Source organism: Vanellus vanellus (genome assembly GCF_965231255.1).
Source record: "Vanellus vanellus genome assembly, chromosome: 4".
NCBI classification, from domain to species: domain Eukaryota; kingdom Metazoa; phylum Chordata; class Aves; order Charadriiformes; family Charadriidae; genus Vanellus; species Vanellus vanellus.
This window is the reverse complement of record NC_138909.1, coordinates 37,680,467-37,703,391: the sequence shown is the minus strand read 5'-3', so window position 1 is coordinate 37,703,391 and position 22,925 is coordinate 37,680,467. Positions and strand designations below refer to the sequence as shown.

At 38.5% G+C, this 22,925-nt stretch overlaps 1 protein-coding gene across 1 annotated transcript; it reads left to right on the top strand.

Moving 5' to 3' along the window:
- Positions 1 to 324: 324 nt before the first annotated feature.
- Positions 325 to 17,319, top strand: ASIC5 (acid sensing ion channel subunit family member 5; the record flags this gene model as incomplete). The annotated part of the gene is made up of 10 exons (XM_082482999.1): positions 325 to 364; positions 3,997 to 4,303; positions 6,255 to 6,486; positions 7,625 to 7,744; positions 8,693 to 8,842; positions 9,456 to 9,603; positions 11,391 to 11,447; positions 13,014 to 13,182; positions 16,366 to 16,457; positions 17,120 to 17,319. The coding sequence occupies 10 exons, from the start codon at positions 325 to 327 to the stop codon at positions 17,317 to 17,319; spliced, it is 1,515 nt and encodes a 504-aa protein (XP_082339125.1).
- Positions 17,320 to 22,925: the final 5,606 nt, after the last annotated feature.

Genomic DNA, 22,925 nt, shown 5'->3' with positions numbered 1-22,925 from the left:
AAATTATGAAAGAGAGTAATTTTTCAGGTGATGAAACACACAAGACAAGCCTGCACTTTTTCTATTATTAGTATAATATATACTTGAAATAGATATAAATACGTACATCTGATCCTGTCATAAAACTAATCTTCTCTTTTACTTTGCAGACCATGTTATTTAAAGGTGAAACATAGCAACCTTGGCAGGTAAATTGCCCAGTGTTATGTGTCATCGAGTATCACCTCCCATTTAGTTTTCTATAAAAGCCATTACCTAGCAATGATCACAGTGATAAGGCAGCTTACTTATCCATTCCTTCCTCACTGAAATAAGCACAGCCTCATGGACCAGCTTGGGAAATTCATTCAATCGGATGCTAAAGGTATGTGACCAGACATATTAGAGTGCTTTACTGAGAGTTTTAGTTACCTTTTGGTAGCTTTTTTCAGGATTGACAACCAAAATGAGAAAGTTTGTCTCCTTTCTCTTGTAAACTTGCCCCAAAATAGCAATAGTGTACATTTTCAAGACACAGAGAAGGAGGGAGAGATGCAAAAAGCTTGTAGAAAAAAATAATTGTAGACTTAAGAAGTGAGGAAAAGTCTCTAGCTACTGGTCCTTTACACATTTAGAATAAAGCTAAAACAGTTTTAACTCAGCAATTACTTCTCTGAATGATACCATACTTTAATGATTTTTAGATTAAGGCAACAAGGAAATCACAAATCTATCTAGACGAGCTAATCCTTGCACAGGGGCCACATATAACCTCCCTAAAATAACACCTTCCAGTTAAGAGCTCTGGCTAAAGCTGAGCTATCTTTTAAAAAGCCATTATTTCATTATTTCATTTCATTATTTCAAAAGCCATATGTTCATTAATGAAAATCCAATCACAATTAAATATGAGGAATGCAAAAATCAAAATGTTGTCCCATATTTCTGCTATGCGAGAGCTTAGCTTCCAGTTCTTCCTTCTAGGTCTTGTTACCATCTCTTTCTCCACTTGATCTAAGAGCTTATTATCTATCAGTTTCCTGTATAAGTAGCTATAGATTGTGAGCAGTTACCTGCTGACTGAAGTTAAAAAACAACCCCACATTTAAATTCAACTTACAGTGTTAACATTAAAGATACTGTGAATTTCTGAGGTTTTTATATAAGCTTGTAACAGTATGTTCCTGGCCACATATCCCTTGTTATATATGGAGGGAAGTAATTTCTCCTTTAACGACATCGACTGGAAAATCAGATTTATCTGACTAACTATGATGGTTCTTGGGGCTTCTCCAGTAATCAGTGTTTCCTGCGGCAAAGCATCTGCAGCTCATCCTGAATGTATGAGCCACCTTAGGAGTTCTTAGCTGAATGTTCTATATTTGGCTCCAAACCTGTGCTTTGCTGCTGGATCTGGATTCCTCTCATTTAGTTACCTCCTTGTTTTTTTACTTATCCATCCATTAATCATTGGATCTTGTATATTGTTTTTATTCATATCTTTAACAAAAATATTTTGTTGTAATGCCTACATTAAATGTACTTTGTGTTGCTATTAAAAGAACATGGTGCTCTCAAGATCTTATTGTCTCATACGTCTACGGTCTGATGTCTGTCTGAGGTCTTGCAAGACCTTACTGTCTGTCTAGCAGCAGCTTGCATACTCTAACTCACTCACAGCTGTTTCAGCTATGCTGGTTATACAACCTTAGCCCAGATATGCACTGCCTAAGTTTTACAGAGAATAGGATGAAAGGTTAATAACTTATAATCTCGCACTCACTGACATTATTTTGATGTATTATGTTACTCTTCATTAACTCAGATCTGGAATAACTATTCTATTACTAATTAGGTATCACCAGAATGTACCTCTTCCTCATAAATAGTTCAAATGCCAAAATAAATGGCTAGTCCCGACTTACACATTTCATACTATTTTCCAATCCACTGTGTGAGAAATTTCATATTAGAAATTAACCACTTGACCCTATGTAGTTATTTTTTTTTTAATTAGATCACTTTCTAATTAAATATAGGAGTAAGGGTTCTTAAAGATGCTCATCTAATGGTGTCAATTCATCTGGTGAAAGACAGCAATGAAAACAGCAGTATGATATTAGATAATCTTATGTATTAACAGCAAAACTTTCACAATGAGATAAAACATCATGTACTACTACTGTAGTAGCTATGAACAAGAGCCGAGATACAGTTTAGTTACTTATTTGCATAGATTCTAAGTTGCGCTTCTGCTGATTAAGCTAACCAGGGGGGTTTGATGGCAATGGACTTTTAAGTGGGGATATGCCGTCAATTCTCTTACCCAGCACAGTGCGTATAGGAAGAACAAACACATACAGTGCGTTCCCTGGAGAAAAGGGTCTGACCTGCTTGTGGTCTCTTGTCGGAGTCTATGAGCAGCAGATGCAGACGCAAGCCAGGAATGTACTTTGTTCCGCTGTTATTCAGGGAACACGGGAAGTCCTTGTCTCACTGCATGTGCTCTGGTGAGAGAGGAACGTACAAATGCCGCCTATCTCAAATGCAGCAAAGCCACATATGCACTCAATTCCAGCACGATGTAGAAAAGCACACATGGCTGAACAGTTTCGCAAGGAGATCAAATAGCCACTAGAGCTAGGACAAACTTTTGAACGGTTTTCCAGCAGAAACCCATTTGATGATAAAAAGGGGTCGCAGTAAATTATACCAATATTGATCAAAGTTCTTAAATAGATCTTTAAAGAACAATATGAAGAAAATTCTTTCCCTTCAGAAACATTCTGAAATCCAGCACTACCGGGGATTTCATTAGCGCAGTCCAGAGACTGTGTGGAGACCAAAGCAACATCCCAGGGTGCTGATGTGGTCACCATAGCTTTGGCAGATGACCCTTATGTCCCTTGTTCCTTTGCCCAACTGCAATAGCATCAAGTAAATCAGCCTTATGAAGGGTATATTCTCTTTCTACAACACATCACACTACTAAGTCTATTTTTCGGTTAAAAATGGAATTAAGGAAGCATTTAATTGTTGTTAAACGCTGATCTAAATAATGCATTTTCAGATCCTAATTATTATTGTCTCATAAACTCTCTTTGATTTACTGTTCTTCTGGACTTCCTTAATGATAGAATAAAGTAGCGGATAACAATCTGTAAACGAAGCACTTTGTAAAGAGACTGGTCCATTTATGTCTAGATACAGGAAAGGTCTTATTAGGTTTCCCTCATTTGGATGTTTTGAGAGAGAACATTCTGTTCAAATCTATGCTCAAAAGAACATTCAGCAAAAAGCATGAGAAAATTACTGCATTTCCAGGTATTGATTATATTCATTACTGTTATAGCTCTTGACCTTAGAATTTAAAATGTTGACTTTTTTTTTTTAACATCAGTTTGCAGAAACCACGAGGAAAATGAAAACTAAAACCACTCCTGTTTCAAAGTTATAGAATCAGGCTAGTACAAACCTAAAGAAAAGAGAGTAGATATCCTTTTGAACCTGTAGCTTTTCAAGATTTATCCAGAAACTTTTAATAATGAAAGTGTGAAATTCCCTTTCATATCATTCCGCATCATTCTCTTTTTACCTTATTGCCAGCATGAAGGACCAGGCCTTTAATGGAATGTTACTGTAAGAATAAGATGCTTAGCTTTTTACAGTAGGTGCACAGCAACCTGCTGGTTTAGATTACTGAGGTATGTCAAAACCCAATCTTTTCCACAGAAGTCGAACTCTTCTTTAGTGTTAATGTGCTTAAAAATTTGTGTGCTTAAAATATTGCCAGGTATAGTCTGTTCTCAGGTAGCACTGAGCTAATCTCTGCCCCCACAACGCTCCCAGAGCTCTAGACCATCCTCAGAAGCAAGTTCACTAGTTTAAGAGAGAATTTACAATTAAAGAGAAATTTTACAATTGCTTTCCGGTATCATAATTACATGGTTTCCTTTCTTAAGTGCCATTTAAATGCTAATTTAAAACTAAAGTGTTTTCACTTTGTTCACTACTAAGGAATATTGGAAAAGATACGATCGTACTTGATAAAGAAACTGCTGCCACATTTGGAAGACAGAAGGAAGTACCATAAGGAGTTTGCCTCATCCACTTCGTTTCATGGAGTGCATAATATTGTCCAAACGCGGAGCAAGACTCGCAAAGTGCTGTGGCTGTTAGTGGTGGCAGGCTGCCTTGCCATCGTCATTTGGCAAATCTGCAGCCGCTTCATATACTACTTCAGTTGGCCAACCACAACTACAGTGGTGGTGCAGTATGTGGAAAATGTCAAATTTCCTGCTGTGACTTTTTGCAACTTGAACAGGTAAAAGTTATGCTTGTTGTTCACCCTTGAGAGGCAACACCTCTTTACCTGAATAATATAAACCAGTCAGATTCCACAACTCTCTTGAAAAAAAAAACAACACATAAAACAAGGAAAATATGGCTCTGAGGGGCATGTCTTTCATACCACCATGAGATTTAAATGAAGAGAAATAATAGGGGAATCAAGAAAGTGAGGTTGTTTTTTTCATCTTCCCCCTCCTTCAGATGAATAATTGCACTACAGATTTTTAAGTTTCCAAATGTAAGTTGGAGTAGAGAAACCTCTCTGGTGGTATTCTTCTATGTCTGAGTGTTGCTTCTACGGTGCAGCTAAGGGACAGTCATCAGTCACATCCAAGTTAAAAATAAAAGACAAGATTCGCAAATAGAGAGATTCAAATAGAAATCTCATACAAATGTAGAAATTTAGGCAAAGCAGATACTTTTTCAGAGGTGCTCAGCCTTCACAGTTCTGGCTGATGTCAGTGGGATTTGCAGGAGGGACGCAGTTGGTTTGCTTGGAAGTCGTGTATCCAAGCACGAACTTCACTCCAGATTTCTACATTTGAAGATAATGGCTAAGACTCAGATGCAGTCGCTTTGGAAATAATGTAATAAACCTATAGCCTGATTTTTAAAGCAAATATGTCATTTAGGAACAGTTTTAGAAATACAGAATGTTTACCTGTGATTTTTTCCTCAAGAATTGTAAATTTTCTTATCTTCTACGTTTTGCTGGCAGAATCAGCCAGAAGCACAAGTCTCAAATACGTGGAGCTGTTCTGCCTCACTATGCCTATTCCCATGGCCCTGCAGAAAGCCATCCCGGGTTACACTGCACAACACACACTACATATAGAAGTCCCTCTTGATTACAGTGGGCTGTGTATTGTAAAAATCTCTCACTCCTTGTAACTATAGCGGCAGAACATTGTCAGTAAGTAGCTACTGAGCATGGCTGTTGCCCGCCTAAGTGACAGTTTGCTGCTGCATCCATCTGTTGTTCATGCTGTGCTTATCCTTCCCTCCTGTTTTTGGTAACTAGTTTTTTTATTGGCAGGACACAGAGGCACAGATCTACCCTTGTCTTTATTTTCTGACTCAAATTCAGTTGTGAGGAGCTGTTCCTACCAATCTTCCTTAAGTTTAGGCATTAAGATCTATTAAACAAATACACCGATACGTTTTTAAAAATAGGATTACATAAAAAGGCAATTCTAAAGAACATGGTATTGCACTTTCATTTGGTTTTATTCTCTTTTCAAACTTCTAAATGTTCTGTGAACCCTTACTTTACTTCAAGGACTTCAATGCCGTACATCGGGAAAGCATGCCCAGCACCAGCGTGCTTGAGATTTTCAACTGGATTCTAAGAGTAAGGATCACCCTTGGTTTATACCACTGTGTTACCAGCCACAGAGCTCAGGCAGAGGCACTGTCTCTACGCTGGGGTGTAGTGCCTGAGTAAAGCAAGTGCATGAGATGACTGAAAACTCACTTAGAAATCAATTTTCTAAATGATGGAAGGCAGCTTTTTTGAAAGGAGCAGCTCCTCCCAGCTACTCTCCCACATATAAATGCAATTGTTCAGCTGTCATCAGTTCTACAAATCTGGTTATTGGCTTATGCAGAAGGCTAATCTGCTCCCCCCCCCCTCCCCCTTTTTTTTTTTTATAAACAAATACACACAATAGAAACATTTCTAATACGACCAACCAGAACAGCCCTGGGAAGGTGTCCATTTTCTGTTTGCAGGTATGGGAAATCCTAGAAATGATGAGTATGCTGTTTATTCATGTTGTAGAGATCAAAGCGCAATGCAGTGAGCGAGAATCACTTATAGTTTGTAAGCAGGCAACAAATGGTGTCAGAGATTTGGCAAGAGCAGCCTTGAGATCAGTCCTATAACTGCAGAACTCCGAGCAATTCTTTCTCCTTCCCACTGACAGGTTTCAAGCTCACGCAGTAAGCAACCTCAGAATAATTTTTTTAATTTGGAACATTGTGTCTGGAGTTCTCCAAAAATTCGCTATGGAAGATAAATATTCTCAAGAGCTAAACGATTTCCTTCTTGGGAACCAGAACTTCAGCATCAAAGAGTTTACAAGGAAAAATGGGTTTTATCTGAACAGCAGCACATTGCTGGAATGTGAATTTTTTGGAAAGCCATGTTACCCACAGGTAAATATGTTTATTTTACTAGAAGAGTAGCATGGAGGGGAAGAGGATTTATTCTTACCACGCAACTTGAGACACCTAGTTCTGCCAGCTACTCCCCCTCTTTTCCCTTTACAGTCAGCCAATGGAGAAAAAAAGTCCCGCTCTAAATCACCCTGAGGACCCCGATCCTCCCACTGACTGCAGACAGCCTGCTGGACTCCCTGAGCTGTAAAATGGGATTTCAGCCTAAATTGTTCCCTGCCTAGTGCCGCTTCTGCATAGATAGCAGCCTTTGGAAGCTGTCATGCCTCCGGGCTGTATCTAACAACCTTTTGCATAAACGGCCTATAATGAGGGTCAGTTGGAATGGAGCGTTTTGCATGACAGGATTGCGCAGTTTTGTTCTTGAGGTCAAGAATACAGACAGCCGGGGTAGCTATAGGCAGAACCCACACGAATTTTAAATTATGAGATTAAAATAGCCCATCTTTGGGAATTTCAGACAGCAGCAGCAGAATATGATCGTCCCATTCTTACGTTGATTCCCCCATAGAGCAATTCTCAACTCAAACATAAAAAACATAAACAGAAAAGGCCTATATTCTTTCAGATTGATCTAACCTTTAGATATGCTTTAGCTTCTAAAATTAGGCATTGGGGAGTTGTCTTAACTGAGAGACACACTAGTGCTAATAATTAAAGCTAAAGCAATGAGACGCAGTCATATTAGCAAATGTTTTCCGTTAGATGATGAGGTAGCTTTGGGAAAAAATGCAAATTTTGTACTTTCATACGTAACATGACATTTAGTTTTGAAACAGTCTTCATTAAATATCTACTAAGAAAAAATAAACAAGGTGGTTTTGAATTTTCTGCAGAATGCAACAGGTATAGAAAAACAAGACCTCATTAAATGATTCTGAGCAGCTAATAGGTATTAATAACCAATGTGAATTTTCTCCTTTAAACTTAATTTTTTATAGAAAGGGATGAAATCCTTCTGAATATTTTCATCAATTACCACTTTTCCAATTGTAATATTTAGCCCTGTCCTTGGGGGAAAAAAACCCAACAATTCAAAACAGTAGTCCACCTCTTGCATTGTGACTCACTAATGAAACTTCAAGTGATCTTTCTTGCCTGTTTTCCTTTATTGAAGGATTTTGAACATGTTTTCACTGAATATGGAAACTGCTTTACTTTTAACCACAATGATCTTCCAGCGAGAAGAGTGAGTTTGTCTGGAAGAGGCTTACATTTACTTTTTGATGTCCAACAGGTACAGCCATCCTGATGATTATAAATGATGAATCATGTAGTAACTTACAGATGAGCAGAGGTGTTTCGTTTGGGGGTTGTTTTTTTGTTGGGTTGGTTTTACACAGACCTTCAGAATTTCACACACAAAATTCTGTGTCAAGACTATTTCTGAGTGGGAGGGTATTTTAAAGGAAAGATCTAATATAGATTTTAAGATTCAGAATTATTTATTGACTCTGTCCCCAGCTAAATTGTTCTGAAAATTGAGAGTGAGCGTATATATGTATATATACACAGTTCACCTACGATTGAAACACATCAGAGCAGTAATTTAATTTTATGCAAGCACTTCAGAATAAAATAAATTTGTTTTAATAAAAGGCACAGTAGGGAAGGTCATATGGCACCAATTTCTAAGTAGTACTGAATCTTAGTTGCAGCAGCTGTAAGCGCTCAATGCCACCTAAGATCTGGTTTTTTGCACTGTAAGTAGCGTCTGAACTTATTAGAATTGTCTTTGACCAACAAAACCCAGAAAACTCGGGGGGTATCACCTCGTGAGATCAGGGAAAAAACCCTAAAACTTGGAGTGATAAATGCCTGAGAGAGGAGTTACAGGTTCTGGAGACAGGAATGGAAATTTGCTGAGATGTGATGGGTAGTTCCAAGTAAAAGTAAGGAATACCCAAGTTATGAGTAAAGTTTCATCTGTGCCTTCTTGCTTCTGAAACTGGGAGATGACAAGGAATAAAAACCTGGAAAATTTATAGTAGCTGGAAGGAAACCCACAGAGGTAATAAACAAAATAAATTCAAGTCAGTTTGCTTCTATACTTTTGTGTAAATTGCCAAAAATGTAACTAGAGCTTCAAGACCAAACAAAAAAGCGTAGCGGCATTTTTAATATGGATAAAGCTTCAGAGGGTAAGCAAAGCCAAAACTATTTTAAATTATTCTTTTTGTATCAGGAAAAATTCACTGATGAACCTGCCCTTGGTTATACTGATGCTGGTATAACTTTTGTCATCCATTCACCCAAAGAGCTTCCACGCTTTGATGGTTTAGGTCTGTTAACACCAGTCGGCACACATGCACAGGTCGCAATCCGCCAGCTGAAGGTAAGGACTTTGTCAACCAAGCAGAAGTACTGGTCTTTACAGTCTCTAACGCTCTTCTGAAGCGTGACAATGAACTAGCCATTTTGGAAGTTAAATAATTTATCAGGCTGAAATGAATTTTAAAAATAACGTTTCCTCCAGAGACAAACAATATAAACAATATTAATGCCCTTCTTTTTTTTTTTGGGGGGGGGGGGAACGGGGACATGGGGGATATCTCATTGTTCTTTGCAGTCTTTTTTACTGAAGTCAACCTTCCCTTTCTAACATCTTACAGTCTCACTGACATACAACGATACAAGGACACCTCAGCAGTTCTCCATCAACACATTCTGTTACTATTAACGTTGTGTGAGATTCCTAGCGGAGTCCAAGTGGAGTGGACTACCCTTCTGTGCTAGGCTGTCTGGTCAGGTCCTACTCTTGCTGCAAGAGAGAGGAGATGATTTTATAATCCCCAAAGCACACACTGTAGTTGCCTCCAATTAAATCACAATGTTGCTGGTTATGTCTTCAACAGACTTCATTTAGCACTTTAAAATGTGAGAATATAATGGCCAAATTTAAAACAGAGTGAAAGAATTATATATCTTCTGTTATTATTATCCTACAGTCAATTATCCAAGAATACCCATGGGGAGAGTGCAAGCCTGATATAAAGCTTCAGTACCACAAGATTTATAGCACTAACGGATGCTTGCAGGAATGCAAAGCCCGGTACATACAGGACTGGTGTGGCTGTTTGCCATTCATTCTTCCAGGTATTGCTCAGGAACATCATAATACCATGCACTGTATTTAAGGATCATCTTGCTAGGATGTTATTGAACACTTGTTCATTGAACAGCAATGGGGCACATGCCTAAGGGATATCTACAGCTGGGATTAACTAAAATTATGTACATTGGGAGGTTTGTTTTTTAATTCAGAGAAAAGAAAGCAACATATTTGGTCAGCTCTATACCTAACATCTGGTCAATAGCTACTCTTCGAATACAAAGCAAAAAACTTGAAAGAAAAGATTATGCCTCAGGGCTGTGAGATGAGCCTGTAGTCTTCAACCTGATGTCCTAAAGATCTGGAACTAAATCCATAAAGAGTCATAGATTTTCACATGTACTGCGAAAACCTACTTTGCAGGCGTTTAGCAGCCACAGCAGAACTGATTGCCTGAAGACAGAAACCGAGCTCCCCCACATGAACCATAGAAATAGTTTGGCACCGGAAGAGGGCTCTGCAAAAGCCAAAAGGCTGCATGGTGCCATCTAATGAGCCTCCAATGCTGAGTACAGGTGTATGCTGTAATACTCCCCTCGAGAATCCAGGCATCTTCATCATACTAGAAATGTAAAGAAGTAACTCTGAGCCCTGGCCACTCTCATCCCTCCCAACTTTTCAGCACTACAAGTAATAACACTGTCACCTCTCTCTGATGCGAGAGCTAGAACCCAAAGATTTGCTCTCACACTTCTTTTTTTCACAAATAGTGGGCAAGAAAGTCACTGTCATGCCTGCACTTTCTGACTCAATGTATTTTTAAATATCCCCAAGCAAGGTAGAATGTTTTCACTAAGAGAGACCCATTGAGTAGTCTCCAGCTTGTTTGTTTGACAATCTCTTGCAAAGGAGGTTGGCAATCTCCTGGAAACTCTTGCGGAAGGGGTTTGAGATGGAAATTAAGTCTAGGTCTCCCATAGCCAGGGTGAGTGCTTCATCCACTGGCAATTAGATAAAGGAGGGCAATACCTTCAACTATGTGCTAAAAGGCTTAGTAATATTTCCATGCAAGGAAATAAATTGGGATGAAACCGAGGCCTACTAGCTCAGGGTGCTATCTTACCCCTCAGGTCTCTGAGTAACTCTTGCAGGAAGCTCAAAACTTTTGCTGAAAAATGTGGGGTGTAATCATATAACCCATCCACCTACTTTGTTGGGTTTTTTTTGTTTGTTTTTTTTTTTTTTCCATTTCCACTAGCAAAACCAGAAATTCCTGGCCGTAGCAAGCTAACACAAAGAGCGAGCCACAAGCTTAAAGGCAGTTCTGACTGGTACACGTAATAAAGATATTCGCTCCAACAGCGAGCCTCCCAGCTTGGTCTGTTATCTCTTTCTACGATATACCCCTTTTGGTGTTGGTAACTGCACTGTGCCCAACTGAATTGTTTTCTCAGTTGTATAATAACGGGCACAAGTTAGAACACAGGAATTTCTGTTCAAATACACGGAAAAACTTCTTTACGGTGAGGGTGACAGAGCACTGGCACAGGCTGCCCAGGGAGGCTGTGGAGTCCCCTTCTCTGGAGATTTTCAAGACCCGCCTGGATGCAGTCCTGAGTAATGTGCTCTAGACAATCCTGCTTTAGCAGGGGAGTTGGACTAGATGATCTCTAGAGGTCCCTTCCAACTCTGAAAACTCTGTGATTCCGTGATAATAATAAACATGAAGTAGTGAGCAGGCTTTGATGACGTTGCATTTCAGTTTAGTACAAACAGAGCTATGGTTTAGATTGTTAATTGAAGTTCCTAAAGTTTTTTGTTTATTTTTAAGGAAATGGAACAGAATGTGATTTGCTGAAGTTTTACAATTGTGTTTATCCTGCAGTCTGTAAGTAATAACTTCATATTCATAATTTCTAAGCCAATTCCAAATAGTAGACAACATCCATCAATTAAAAAAAGTACTGAAAGTAGTATTGAAATGGAGTACATCCTAGTTCATTTAACATTCTGAAAACAGACAGACCATTAAATAGATGCCAATTAAAAAAACATAAGAATTCATTTTAGTAATCAGAAATGGTTCAAAATGGGAGAATGTTCAATTAATCTGTTTTCAGTTATCAAGCCTCTGGCTTGCATTTTTGCTTCTTTATGGTCTCATCCTTCTAGCTCCAAGGTTGTATTCTTTCTGTTTGTGACAGAAAAGAGAACGGCACAGTAATTACAGGTTTGCTAACCGATAGATAATATAATTCAAAATCACTGGACTTTAAGGTTTTATCTTTTCAAAAGTAAAATGGATTATATGTTGTCAAAATGCTCCAAATTCAATTTATTTCCATAAGCAAATAATATGCACGCAATAGATATGAAATTTGTAAGTCACTATAACAGACTTTTTGGAAAATATTGCAAATGGTAACCTGGGAAGTAACTTCTCATGGACTTTAAAAAGCCTTTTTAATTGTCTTGGATTCTGCTATGTAACATGACTCTCCCTTTCGAAAGGAATGGAAGATTAAGATACCAACTAGATTAAGTTTTGGGGTGCCTGTGCGGGGGTTTATGTCTGCTATGATTAGGTGTGTGCAACATTCAGGGAATAACTACTACTATGAACAATAACTATTTCTCTTTCCAGTGCCTTTTTTGAAACAGATTCCACTAAGTTCACATTCTTAGATAATCATGATCTCTGATAGCCTGTCATGGAGAAAATGCAAATATTATTTTACTTAATGGATATTCTGTGATCAAATTTCAAAGAAGCCACTAACCAGTAAATAAAAATGACCCCTAAGTCCTATCAAGGGTGGACAGGATTCAGAGCTGGACCCCAGAAGGAACCGGCATCACAGTTCTGTACCTGGTGAACCACGTACAATGCCTGGCTTGTATGTGTCTGGTCCCCAGGACCCCAAGTTAAGTGCTAAGTCTCCTTTTACAGTGCAGGAGATGCTAAACACCTGATAACAGAATCTGAAACGACAGCACAGTGATCCAGTATCTGTGGAACCTACTGTTGGTAAGAGCATTTTAGGATCTCTGGAGGCCGACTGACCAGAATGAAATCCACAACTCTAGCATCCCTGGAGAGTGTCTCAAATCATCAACTAATAGGCTGAGTTATCTCCTCCCCTGCGGTTTGCAAGAGCGAGAAGCCCACACGCAGAGGGAACAGACACAACAGCCGCCACCACACCAGGGCAAATAGAGCATCACAAGCAAGAGATCATGGTACTCGTTTCAGAGCACCAGATTGCTTTGGGTTATGGTTTATACTTCAAGAAGTATTTATGCCTTACTATTTTTCTTCTACGTGAATTTTGTCCAGCTTCCCCAGATTTCTATAATGATTTCTTTCTGTTTCTCCCCACTTTCATGAGCATGGTCTTAAAAACATATGCTTTTTTTAGAAACATTATGCAAATTCTTTCTCCTGAAATTTCAGATGATATAGAGATAAAAGGACTATGTACACTAGGAACACACAATTCCACTTGCCCTACCCCATGTGAAGAAACCGATTATCCTACCACTGTCACCTATTCAAGTTTTGGAGGAGAAAAAGCCATAAAATACTTTTCTGCAAAACTGAAGAAAAGCCCAGAATACATTAGGTAATCTTTCTTAACATCTTGTCTAATAAAGAGATGATCAATTACTTCTAAGTGTGCTAAGAGAGCGTATGATGTAAATGTGACCTTTTAAAAAGATACTCTTTTGTGCGGTATTAATAATGCTGTCTGTGAGATAAATTAATCTCTTAGACAAAATTGGTTGAGATTTATACAGATTCATATTGATAAAATATAGATACATCTAAGATTTGTGGATATCATAACATAGATACTACAATTAAAAAGTAATGTTCTCAATTACCTTCTACCACTGATCTCTTATAACAAAGTTTTTTAATCAGTTTCGCAAATAAGAATAAAGAAAGGTCAGGTTTATCCAACCTATCCACAATCCATGTGAGCAATCCATCCAATAGAGAAGACAAATCTTCACCCTTTCACAACTGAAGTCAATGAACAACCTAAATACGTGCTATGGAATGTTGTTCTTCCTTTCTCTCAACCCATTCCCAAAGGAATCTTCATAAGCACTGAAGAGCTAGGTTTTATTGTAGCAATAATGTCACGAGTTTTAATAACCTTTTCTATTGCTAGTAGAATTCACTAATACTGTTTGTATTACAAAAGTTATTTAGCAAATATATGGTACAATATTAATTCTCATGAGGAAGCAGAAGAGTGAAATTAGCATGGTTCTATCTGTGTCACTGAAACCACTACACAGCAAAAGAAAGTAAGTTTATACCCAAAGAGACCTATGTGAAAACATGTCTCAACAGTATTGACTACATATTTTATCCAGGAAATGGTGTTAGAAGTTACGTTATGCATAGAGCTGTGTCGCTCGGTAGTAGCGCTGTGACATAGTCTGCAAACTTTTAAGCTCACAGAAGAGATATGCTTATGCTTTAACTGAGCATATCACAGAATGGTCAGGGTTGGAAGGGACCTCTGGAGATCATCTAGTCCAACCCCCCTGCCAGAACAGGGTCACCTACAGCAGGTTGCACAGGACGGTGTCCAGATGGGTTTTGACTGTCTCCAGAGTGAGAGACTCCACAACCTCTCTGGGCAGCCTGCGCCAGGGCTCTGCCACCCTCAAGGTAAAGACGTTCCTCCTCATGGTAAGATGGAACTTCCTATGTTCAAGTTTGTGCCTGTTACCTCTTGTTCTGTCACTGGGCACCACTGAAAAAAAGACTGTTCCCATCCACCTGGCACTCTCCCTTTAAGTATTTATAAGCATTAACAAGATCCCCCCCTCAATCTTCTCTTCTCCAGACTAAAAAGACCCAAGTTCCTCAGCCTTCCCTCATAAGAAAGAGGTTTCAATCCCCTAATCATCTTTGTAGCCCTAATATGTCTTACAATATAATAATTACAAAATAAATAATAATAAAAATGTCACAAAATAATAAATTGATGCCAGATTTCCTTGCAAACACAAGCACATGTCCAAAAAGCAGAATGATTTCCAGATTTTTTTCTAGAAAGATACAATCTAGTTGTCAAAGACCATTTAATAGTGTTATAGACTGAATTACCTCTTGCTCACAGACATAGATGTTAGCAGTACAAGTAAGTATTAAGACAAGTGCTACATGAACTCATATTATCCACAACATCAAAATATGTTTATAAAGCACTGTCGAAAATTTGGCTAATGAAATATCTATGAGTATTCAATTGTTTCATTGACTTCAGTTTTCTCACTCTTGAAGCCAGTCGTCCGCAAATGTTTATACGTGAACAGGAACTATATGTATTCTAGAATAGTTTGGGTTGGAAGGGACATTTAAAGGTCATCTAGTCCAACATCCCCTGCAATGAGCAGGGACATCTTCAACTAGACCAGGTTGCTCAGAGCCCCGTCCAACCTGATTTGAAATATTTCTAGGGATGGGGCATCTACCACCTCTCTGGGCAACCTGCACCAGTGTTTTAAAACCCTCATTGTAAAAAATTCCTTCTTTCTATCTAGCGTGAACCTACCCTTTTTTGGTTTAAAACCTATCACTACAGACCCTGTTAAAAAGTCTGTCCCCAATGAAGATTATGAAAATTAAACCTGTTGTTAAATGCAAAAGGTATTAATCCTTTGAGGACATTTTATCTTTGTTGATTATTTTATTGTCTGTAAACATTATGTGTAACCCAGTAATTGTTCAATTAAGTGAGTAAAAATGCAGAACATTCCTCTGTTACCAAGCTTTAACAAATAGGAATCCTGTCCACTTATTAACAAGTACATATTCTGAACTATAAAACATAGAGATCTATTGACTTCTGAATATGTAAGGGGGGAAAAGTTAAATATTTATTGGACAGTTCTGCTAACAACTCCATGACAATGGTAGGAAGTCTTATTAATAGAAGCCATGAGAATAAAGTTATTTTTGTTAGTCAGTGTTACTTGAATTTTAGGATCATGACCTAAAGAGATAGAAGCGATCCTTTTGTGTATCAAATATTTTATTTTCAGTGAATGTTCTTAATGAGCTCATTATCACTGTCAACCCAAAAGTCTGTAACTGTTCACACTTCTGAAGAATAATCACTACTTTTATTCTTAAATATCAAAACATTATGTGTGAAATCAGTTTTTGTGTCTATTTTGTTCCACAAGCATTATGTTTTTATTCCATTTAGGAGTTATGCAGAATCTTTCTGTAGACACGATATAAAGATGAGCTCTTTACTCACAATGAATCATTCCACAGGTCTTGCGCCAAGTGAGATTTACCTACGCTTCTGCTTTTGCAGCAGGCAAGAATATAATTAGGTAAGCGAGGCTATTAGCAGAGGCTAGAACTAAACATCCGAGTAGGACAAAGGCTCTTCTGCACAAAACATGCTCATTGAAATACCCACAATTAAATATGCAGTTGCACATAAACAAGAGCAGTAGACTACACTTCCAAGCACTGTATCTGCTGTAGGTCAGGATTGACACGTCCGCTCTTAAAAAGTATGGGTCTATCTCACAGTACAGATCTAGACTTACTTTTTCAGCATAGCCCAAAGATCTACTCTTCTGATAAGTCCCTGTTATAATTGTTATTAGGACAAATTATTTTTTTCTTCAATTATCTAACTCACTTTGGTAATTCTCATCTGATTGTTCTTTAAAAGACACCATCACTCTCCCTGCCGATTAACATTGGTAAAAATGAAGAGCAGTCCTGAATGTCTCAAGTAATACTGTTATGTATTTGTCATTAGGCAGAACCTTGTGCGTATTGACATTAAATATCATGATCTGAGCTACAAAATAACACAGCAACAGAAGGCCTTGACTATATCCGAGTTGCTTGGTAAGTCAATGTTTAATATTTATTTATTGTTGATTAATAATTAATCTAAAAATAAAAAAGCCCCCATGAACCAAACTGGGTTGTTTGGTTTTTTTTGTTGTTTTGGTTTTTTTTTTTTTTTTCTCATTCTTTCCCCTCCTGAGCCATAGTCTATGTGGGCTTCTAAAAAAGCAATACTTTTTATATTATAATGGTAATAATCATGTCTGCCTCATGGTCATTTTTGATATTGTCACCTGTCATTCCATCAAAGAACCTGCAGTACTGACAACAGCTGACAATAAGAATTAAGTTTGGCATTAGTTTATGGCTATATCACACACAGGATTGTAAGAATAGTGAAGTTTACAGGATTTGGAGGGGAGACAGAGAACATGGGGAGGAGAAGGGGGAGAACAGTTTAAAAGGCATAGAAGTAGGAATTATTTCAAGTATCTGTTTCACAGTAGGATGTGTTGTGTTGTACTTGCTTTATTTAGAATTTTAAAGAAACGCATTAGTCTTCTCCAATAAACATTCTTAAGAATATTAATTCTGTTTTCTTAAAGTGATGGGTTACGTATATTGAATTTATTTAACACTTGCACCCGGCAGGGTTTTGTTTGCTTGCTAGCCTAAACCAAATGCTTAGGATGACATATGTTTATTTTCTTCTATTACAGCTGATGTAGGTGGCCAGCTTGGATTGTTTTGTGGTGCCAGTATGATTACAATCATAGAGCTGCTGGAGTATATTTTTACTAACTTCTGTTGGATGTGCATCTTTCTTCTATTGAAAGCTCCTGAAATGCCTCAATGGAACAATCCATCCCAGAACCAGCCAACACACAACGAAAAAAAGAAGGGGATACAAGAATGTTAGTGGCTTGTAGAAGGCACAAACCTAATTGTTTCTACAACTTCCCTTCCTTTTTCACATACAAAGGAGACAGTAATATTTTACATTGCTCCCTTCCCTGCACTCCTGTCCTTCCTGCTTCTTTTATTGCCTAGAACTATTTAGCACTGTTAAATAATTTTAAAGAGAGAACTTCGGAAAGTCTCCCTTTCTCTCACGTAAAGAAAAATGTAATCTTTACCTAAAATTTTATTTTAAAGAATTACCAATTATTTTTTTTAATAGCATAGCAAGTGATACTGACACACAACAATGCAATTTAGCATTCCTCACCCAGTTTTTATCTTCTGTATTTTGAGTTAGGAGAAATAATATGCATGCCAAATTAATACCCACAAGTTTCTTAACCACCATAAAAGTGGAACATCGCTATGCTGAAAAAGAAGATTACTTGTTAATGATAAAGTCTTAGCTACTAGGTTACCACTGTTACATGTTCCAGTGAAGGATATCGTAGCTTTGCCTATCAGAATTAGAAGCATGCCTAATAACAATAACACCAACCAACGTATTATCCATTTGGCTGAAACTCATAAAAAAAAAAAATAATCTCATGAGTCTGCCAACTACTATAGAGAACTGTAGGGCGTTTGGGTGGATGATAAGTGAGCAAACATAGGCCAAGTTCAGCACTTAATGTCATGAAAGATGATAATAAAGACTAAAGGCTTCATCTAAATCTTAATGAAAATCAGTGAGAATAAGAATTTTGTGGCTTTGGTGCTGAATCAGGCTTCCTGAACGTTTATTCCTTTAGAAGTGCTCAGAAAATCTTCTGTGCTTTCCTACATCTGCATGGGCCTATGGAGCAGTAGCGGTTTAGAGTCTTATGTATTTAATCACCAAAGTCTTCTTTAAAACAAAAACTTCCAAAGATGTGTAATAGCATAGTGTAAATAGACACTCTCCCCCCCACTCACTAAAGCTCATAGAACAAGAAGTGTGCGCTGGAGGGGGGTGTTGTGTTCTTTTAAAGTACATCACCTTGGTAAACAGCATAACAATGTTAAAATGTGAGAGTTAATAGGATAGGATAATTTCACTTTCTACAGTGAAATTATACAGCGTATCTTCAATACATTTCTTAGAATCGGTCTCTGAATACAGTTCTGAACAAATCCATGCTTGCCCAAGTCTCCGGCCAGAGTCCATCAATCGGAGCTTTTGGTGCACGTGGAGGTGCCAAGCAGAGCCTGGATAGAAGCCCTCTGGGAGAGGTAGACACGAAACAGTCTTGTCAAAGATGCACCAAAGAGTAATTTTAAGACGACATGATAAAGGATTGCCCTGACTTGAAGCACTGGCTTCTATTCAATTAGCTATTCATAATAGTAATAAATAACTGTTTGAAAACTTACAGACAGTTGTCTAGACTTCAGATAAGGACCATATTAGAAGTTGCTAATCAAAACATTTTTACATTAGAAAGCTCACAAAGGCTACAACATCATACCTTCTGCTCTGTGCCCAGGCTCTGCAACCCATGAGACTGCCCACAAGAATGCCTCTGCCCTCTTAAGCAATGTCAGTGCTGAGCCCGAAACTCCAGGTGAGCAATCAGCCATAGCCATGCTCTGTAATTCACACTACTCTTCCATACCATCCACTCAGATTCAGTGACTAATAATAAAAGTTTCTAAAAAGTAAGTGTACTTATTGAGCAGCCAAGTCCTTGAGATTAGATATACAGCAATGAAAATCCTGCCATTTTACCGTCATTAGCAACAGCTTCCCTTCACCATAAGCCCTAGGACAAGCGATTCAGGAAATGTTTTTGCTTCATAGAGAGTTGCCTTGACTTTACACCTCAGTAATCGCAGGCTTGAGAGACCTTAAGGTCAAGTTTAAGATTTTTGCTCTGTTCTTTTTTATTGGTCATTCCTACTAGGACTTTCCCCCCCCTTACTATTACCAAGCACACTTGGAACCACGGCCGTACAAAAAGGTCTATCTAACCCCACCGTCCAAGGTGTGTATTGGCCAACGCAGAGGAAGAATGGAAGGAACAGAGCAAACATACTGTGATATTTCTCTGAACATTTCTCCCAGCCTCAAACAGTTTGCAGCTGTGGAAGTCTTGAGCAAGAAGAAATTATGGTTTTGGAAGTAGGAACCAGGTATTATCTGGCTTCTGGATAAAAAGAAAAGTGGAGCAAAGATTAAACATAGTGATCTAGCACACCTTGTATTTCAGAGATCAAATTGTTTTGTAGCTACCAATCACAATGATTATTTTTGTTTGCTTGTACTAATAAGGGCTAAATAAAAGAATTAGCATTGTAAGGGCTAAACAAAACAAAACTGGTATTGTTTCTGCTGTGCCAAAAACTCCAGTGAAATGACACATAGAACATGCTAAACTGTCAGCATGTGCTCAGAAATCCAGTTCTCAGAAAGGGAGGGTTCTTGCATCTTTGCTTAGTTTAACAAGACTAAAATGACTTTTTTTTACTCCACTGATTTTGGACTAGGACAGCTGAAATCACTGCTTGGTTACAGATTCTTCTAACATACGTGGCAGAAGAAGTTCTGAAGAAAGGACAAAGACTACCGTGTTGCCCTAGGTCAAGTGACAGAGTCAGACTTTTTTTTTTTCCAGCAATAGCTTGTGATGAGATTGCATAAAGTAATTGACCCCCCCAGCACAGCTAAATATAGCAAGTGTGCTGTGCAGCAGAGCAGAAGTAAGGGTGCTTTGTATTTTAACATATGACTACTGTTCTATTAAGGCAACAGAACTTTAAGAAGTTTTAAGAAACTCTTTGGCTTTACTGCATAGGTGAAGACGAGGTATCTACAAGAGCAGCAGAAACAATGCATTTTAAGAGTTTGATCATATCGCCTCCCAATTTAGCATTACTTTGCTGCTTATTTGTTCACTTTTTCTTTTCACAAATGCACATCCACGCTCCAAGCACAGATATCAGCAAGCTTTCCCCATGCTAATTGTTTGATTCTAAAAACATTAATCCTAACAATGAAATTAGTGACCCCCGGGTTACTTCCAAATCCTTGTCTGATGTGCACAAGGAGATCCAACACAGAATTTTGTAGCTGGAAACAAGTCAGCCTGAAGACGACACCCTCCAACTAACCCAAAGTACTAAGTGTTGCACAACAAATAACATAAAAATGGGACATATTTTTAAATGCATTCTGCAGAAGTCATTCTCTACAGTGTTAAATACATTTTAATATCATGCTGTTGCCTACAGCATTTTCTGAAGAACAGAGGAAGGCAATTGGGTTGTGTGGATAAAGACCTGTGTTTGGTTGCTCTGGATTTTATGTCCATAGACTATTAGTGTGTTCTCTTATGCATGGTATTCATTTTCACACCCTTGGGCAGTGCATCAGAGTATCAAAATAGCTTTAGATACAAGGAAGACAGCTTTATAATCTATCAGACAGAGAACCTGCCATGATAGATTGGGGAGGGAGAAGGTTGGAGATTGTTAAGGACTTGCATCACATCTTTTGACAAGTTTCTTTAGCCCATTTCCTTTCTTCTAAGATATTTTACAAGACTACTATTGCAATGTACATGGCAGACATCTCTAAAGGATTGGCAGAAAGGAAGGCTTTATTAAAGGAGAAATTGCAATTTTGGCCAAAGAGCTCAGGACACAGGCCTGGCACTTGCTTAGTTGGCAAAGTAAAATGAACACGGAATGGCCTGTACGGGAGAAGAATTTGGATCAGACTTTTACACAGTAGATCAATTCATTGCAGCATCTCACCAGTAGATGCCCCACTTACCTTAGGCTTCTTTTCACAAGCCTTCTGCGTGTAGCTGATTTCTCAGCACCTGTTTGGAATTACTCAGTATAACTTAAATCAGATTATTTACCTCTGATTAATGATGTATGAGCTGGGGAAATATTTCAAAGGACTTGCCAGCAAACGACATTACTTAGCCTGAACTTAGTGACAGCGTCTTTGCCACACACGGTTTAGATTAATTTCTGAGGTAAACAAACAAAAATATGCAGCCATCCTCATTCTGCATCAAAATAAGCTGATCAAAGTATCTCTTAAGGAGGTTATACAAGCCAGCTGACCTACTGTCGCTTAAGAAAAAGTGTTGGTTACAGCAAAATAAGAATCTCCTTAATCCTCACCATTTCTTTAAGCTGAAACTACACAGGAAAAAAGGAATCTCCCTACACAGTCGCTCAAGTTTGAAGGTAGTTAGCTGTGTCTACCCTCTAGCCCTAATAAAAGTGTTTGCGCTGTATGTGAACCTGGTGCTGGGCAAAGCTTCAGGAAAGTAGTCTTCCTCACCCGAGTAGTACCTTAGGGCAGCATGATACAGCCCCTGGGTTTCTTACGGCTCCTTTCCAGTTTAGCACTGCTCTGGGGTTGCTCGGTATTTTGGAAATCCAAGGATCAGCATGCGATTTTAAGAAATCCTGGGCCAAGATAAACCATAATGGTTCACTCATACTGCCTGTCAAAGTACGCAGCGTTTTAGAAGCGTATATCCCTTATTACGCTATAAACATCAGTACATCTAGTTACTGTAAACGTATCCCGAGCTAAACACAATCTGAGGCTGACAGTTGATGTGCTTATTAAACTTAGGATTCAAGAAACATCTCCAAGCTCATATTGCAGTAATTACTTATTGCAATGTCGAAACCTGACTGGGTTATAAGCAATAAGCCCTGTATGAATGGCATACTGCTGTAGAGCCAGGGCTAGCATCACATCGTGTTGATGCTGCCTATGACCGTCCTGGTCCTGTTAACCCCCTTGCACTGTAAGTCCCTTTATCCACCAGAAGCAGCTCACCTCTGTGGACTCCTCACTAGAAGCAAAGCCACCACAAGAAGGGAAGCTTCTTCAGAAAAGTAAAAACCCCAAACGGCCCTGCCCACTTTACACCCAACAGAACAGGAGCTTCCTACTCATCTCCTGTCTCAAGACAGAGGTCCTCAAGGTGATTTTTTTTATTATTATTATTTGTTTTTTTTAAATCTGTTGGGATCAGGAATGCTTTTACAAAAATGTAGAAGGGAGAGGGAGAACCACACATGTAGTTGTTTTTTCCAGACTAAAATAGCAAAACTTTTCTACCTCTAGAAAAGCGTGCCCTTTTGCAACATGAAGCCTGGTTAAGTGCATATCTAGTTTTGCCTTGCTAATTGGGGGGTTTGCGTTCAAAGAAATGACCCTGAGCCTATAGAAAATTTAGTAATACTTCCAGTACACTTCAGGATCCTTGATGCAAAGGTTTATAGTCCACATTATAACTGTTAGTACGTCTGCTCACTTTGTGACAGTTCCAAAGCCACTCTCAACCTGGCCAGTTGCTTTGAGTTAAAGTGACGAACACCCAGATTAACACAGGTTGTGTCCCTCGTGGGTCTCAATCTACGCACGGCAAGGGGTTCCCTTACCTACTTTACCTACGTAAGACTTTTGGAAAATAGGCATTCGAGGCAGGATTGATGATTATACAGTTGACCATTGCTGGTGCATCCATCACATACTTAAGGGCTTCATTTTAAACTGCGAATCAACTGAAGATAAGAAATAGGAACAGTTACAAGGACGACGACTTTCAT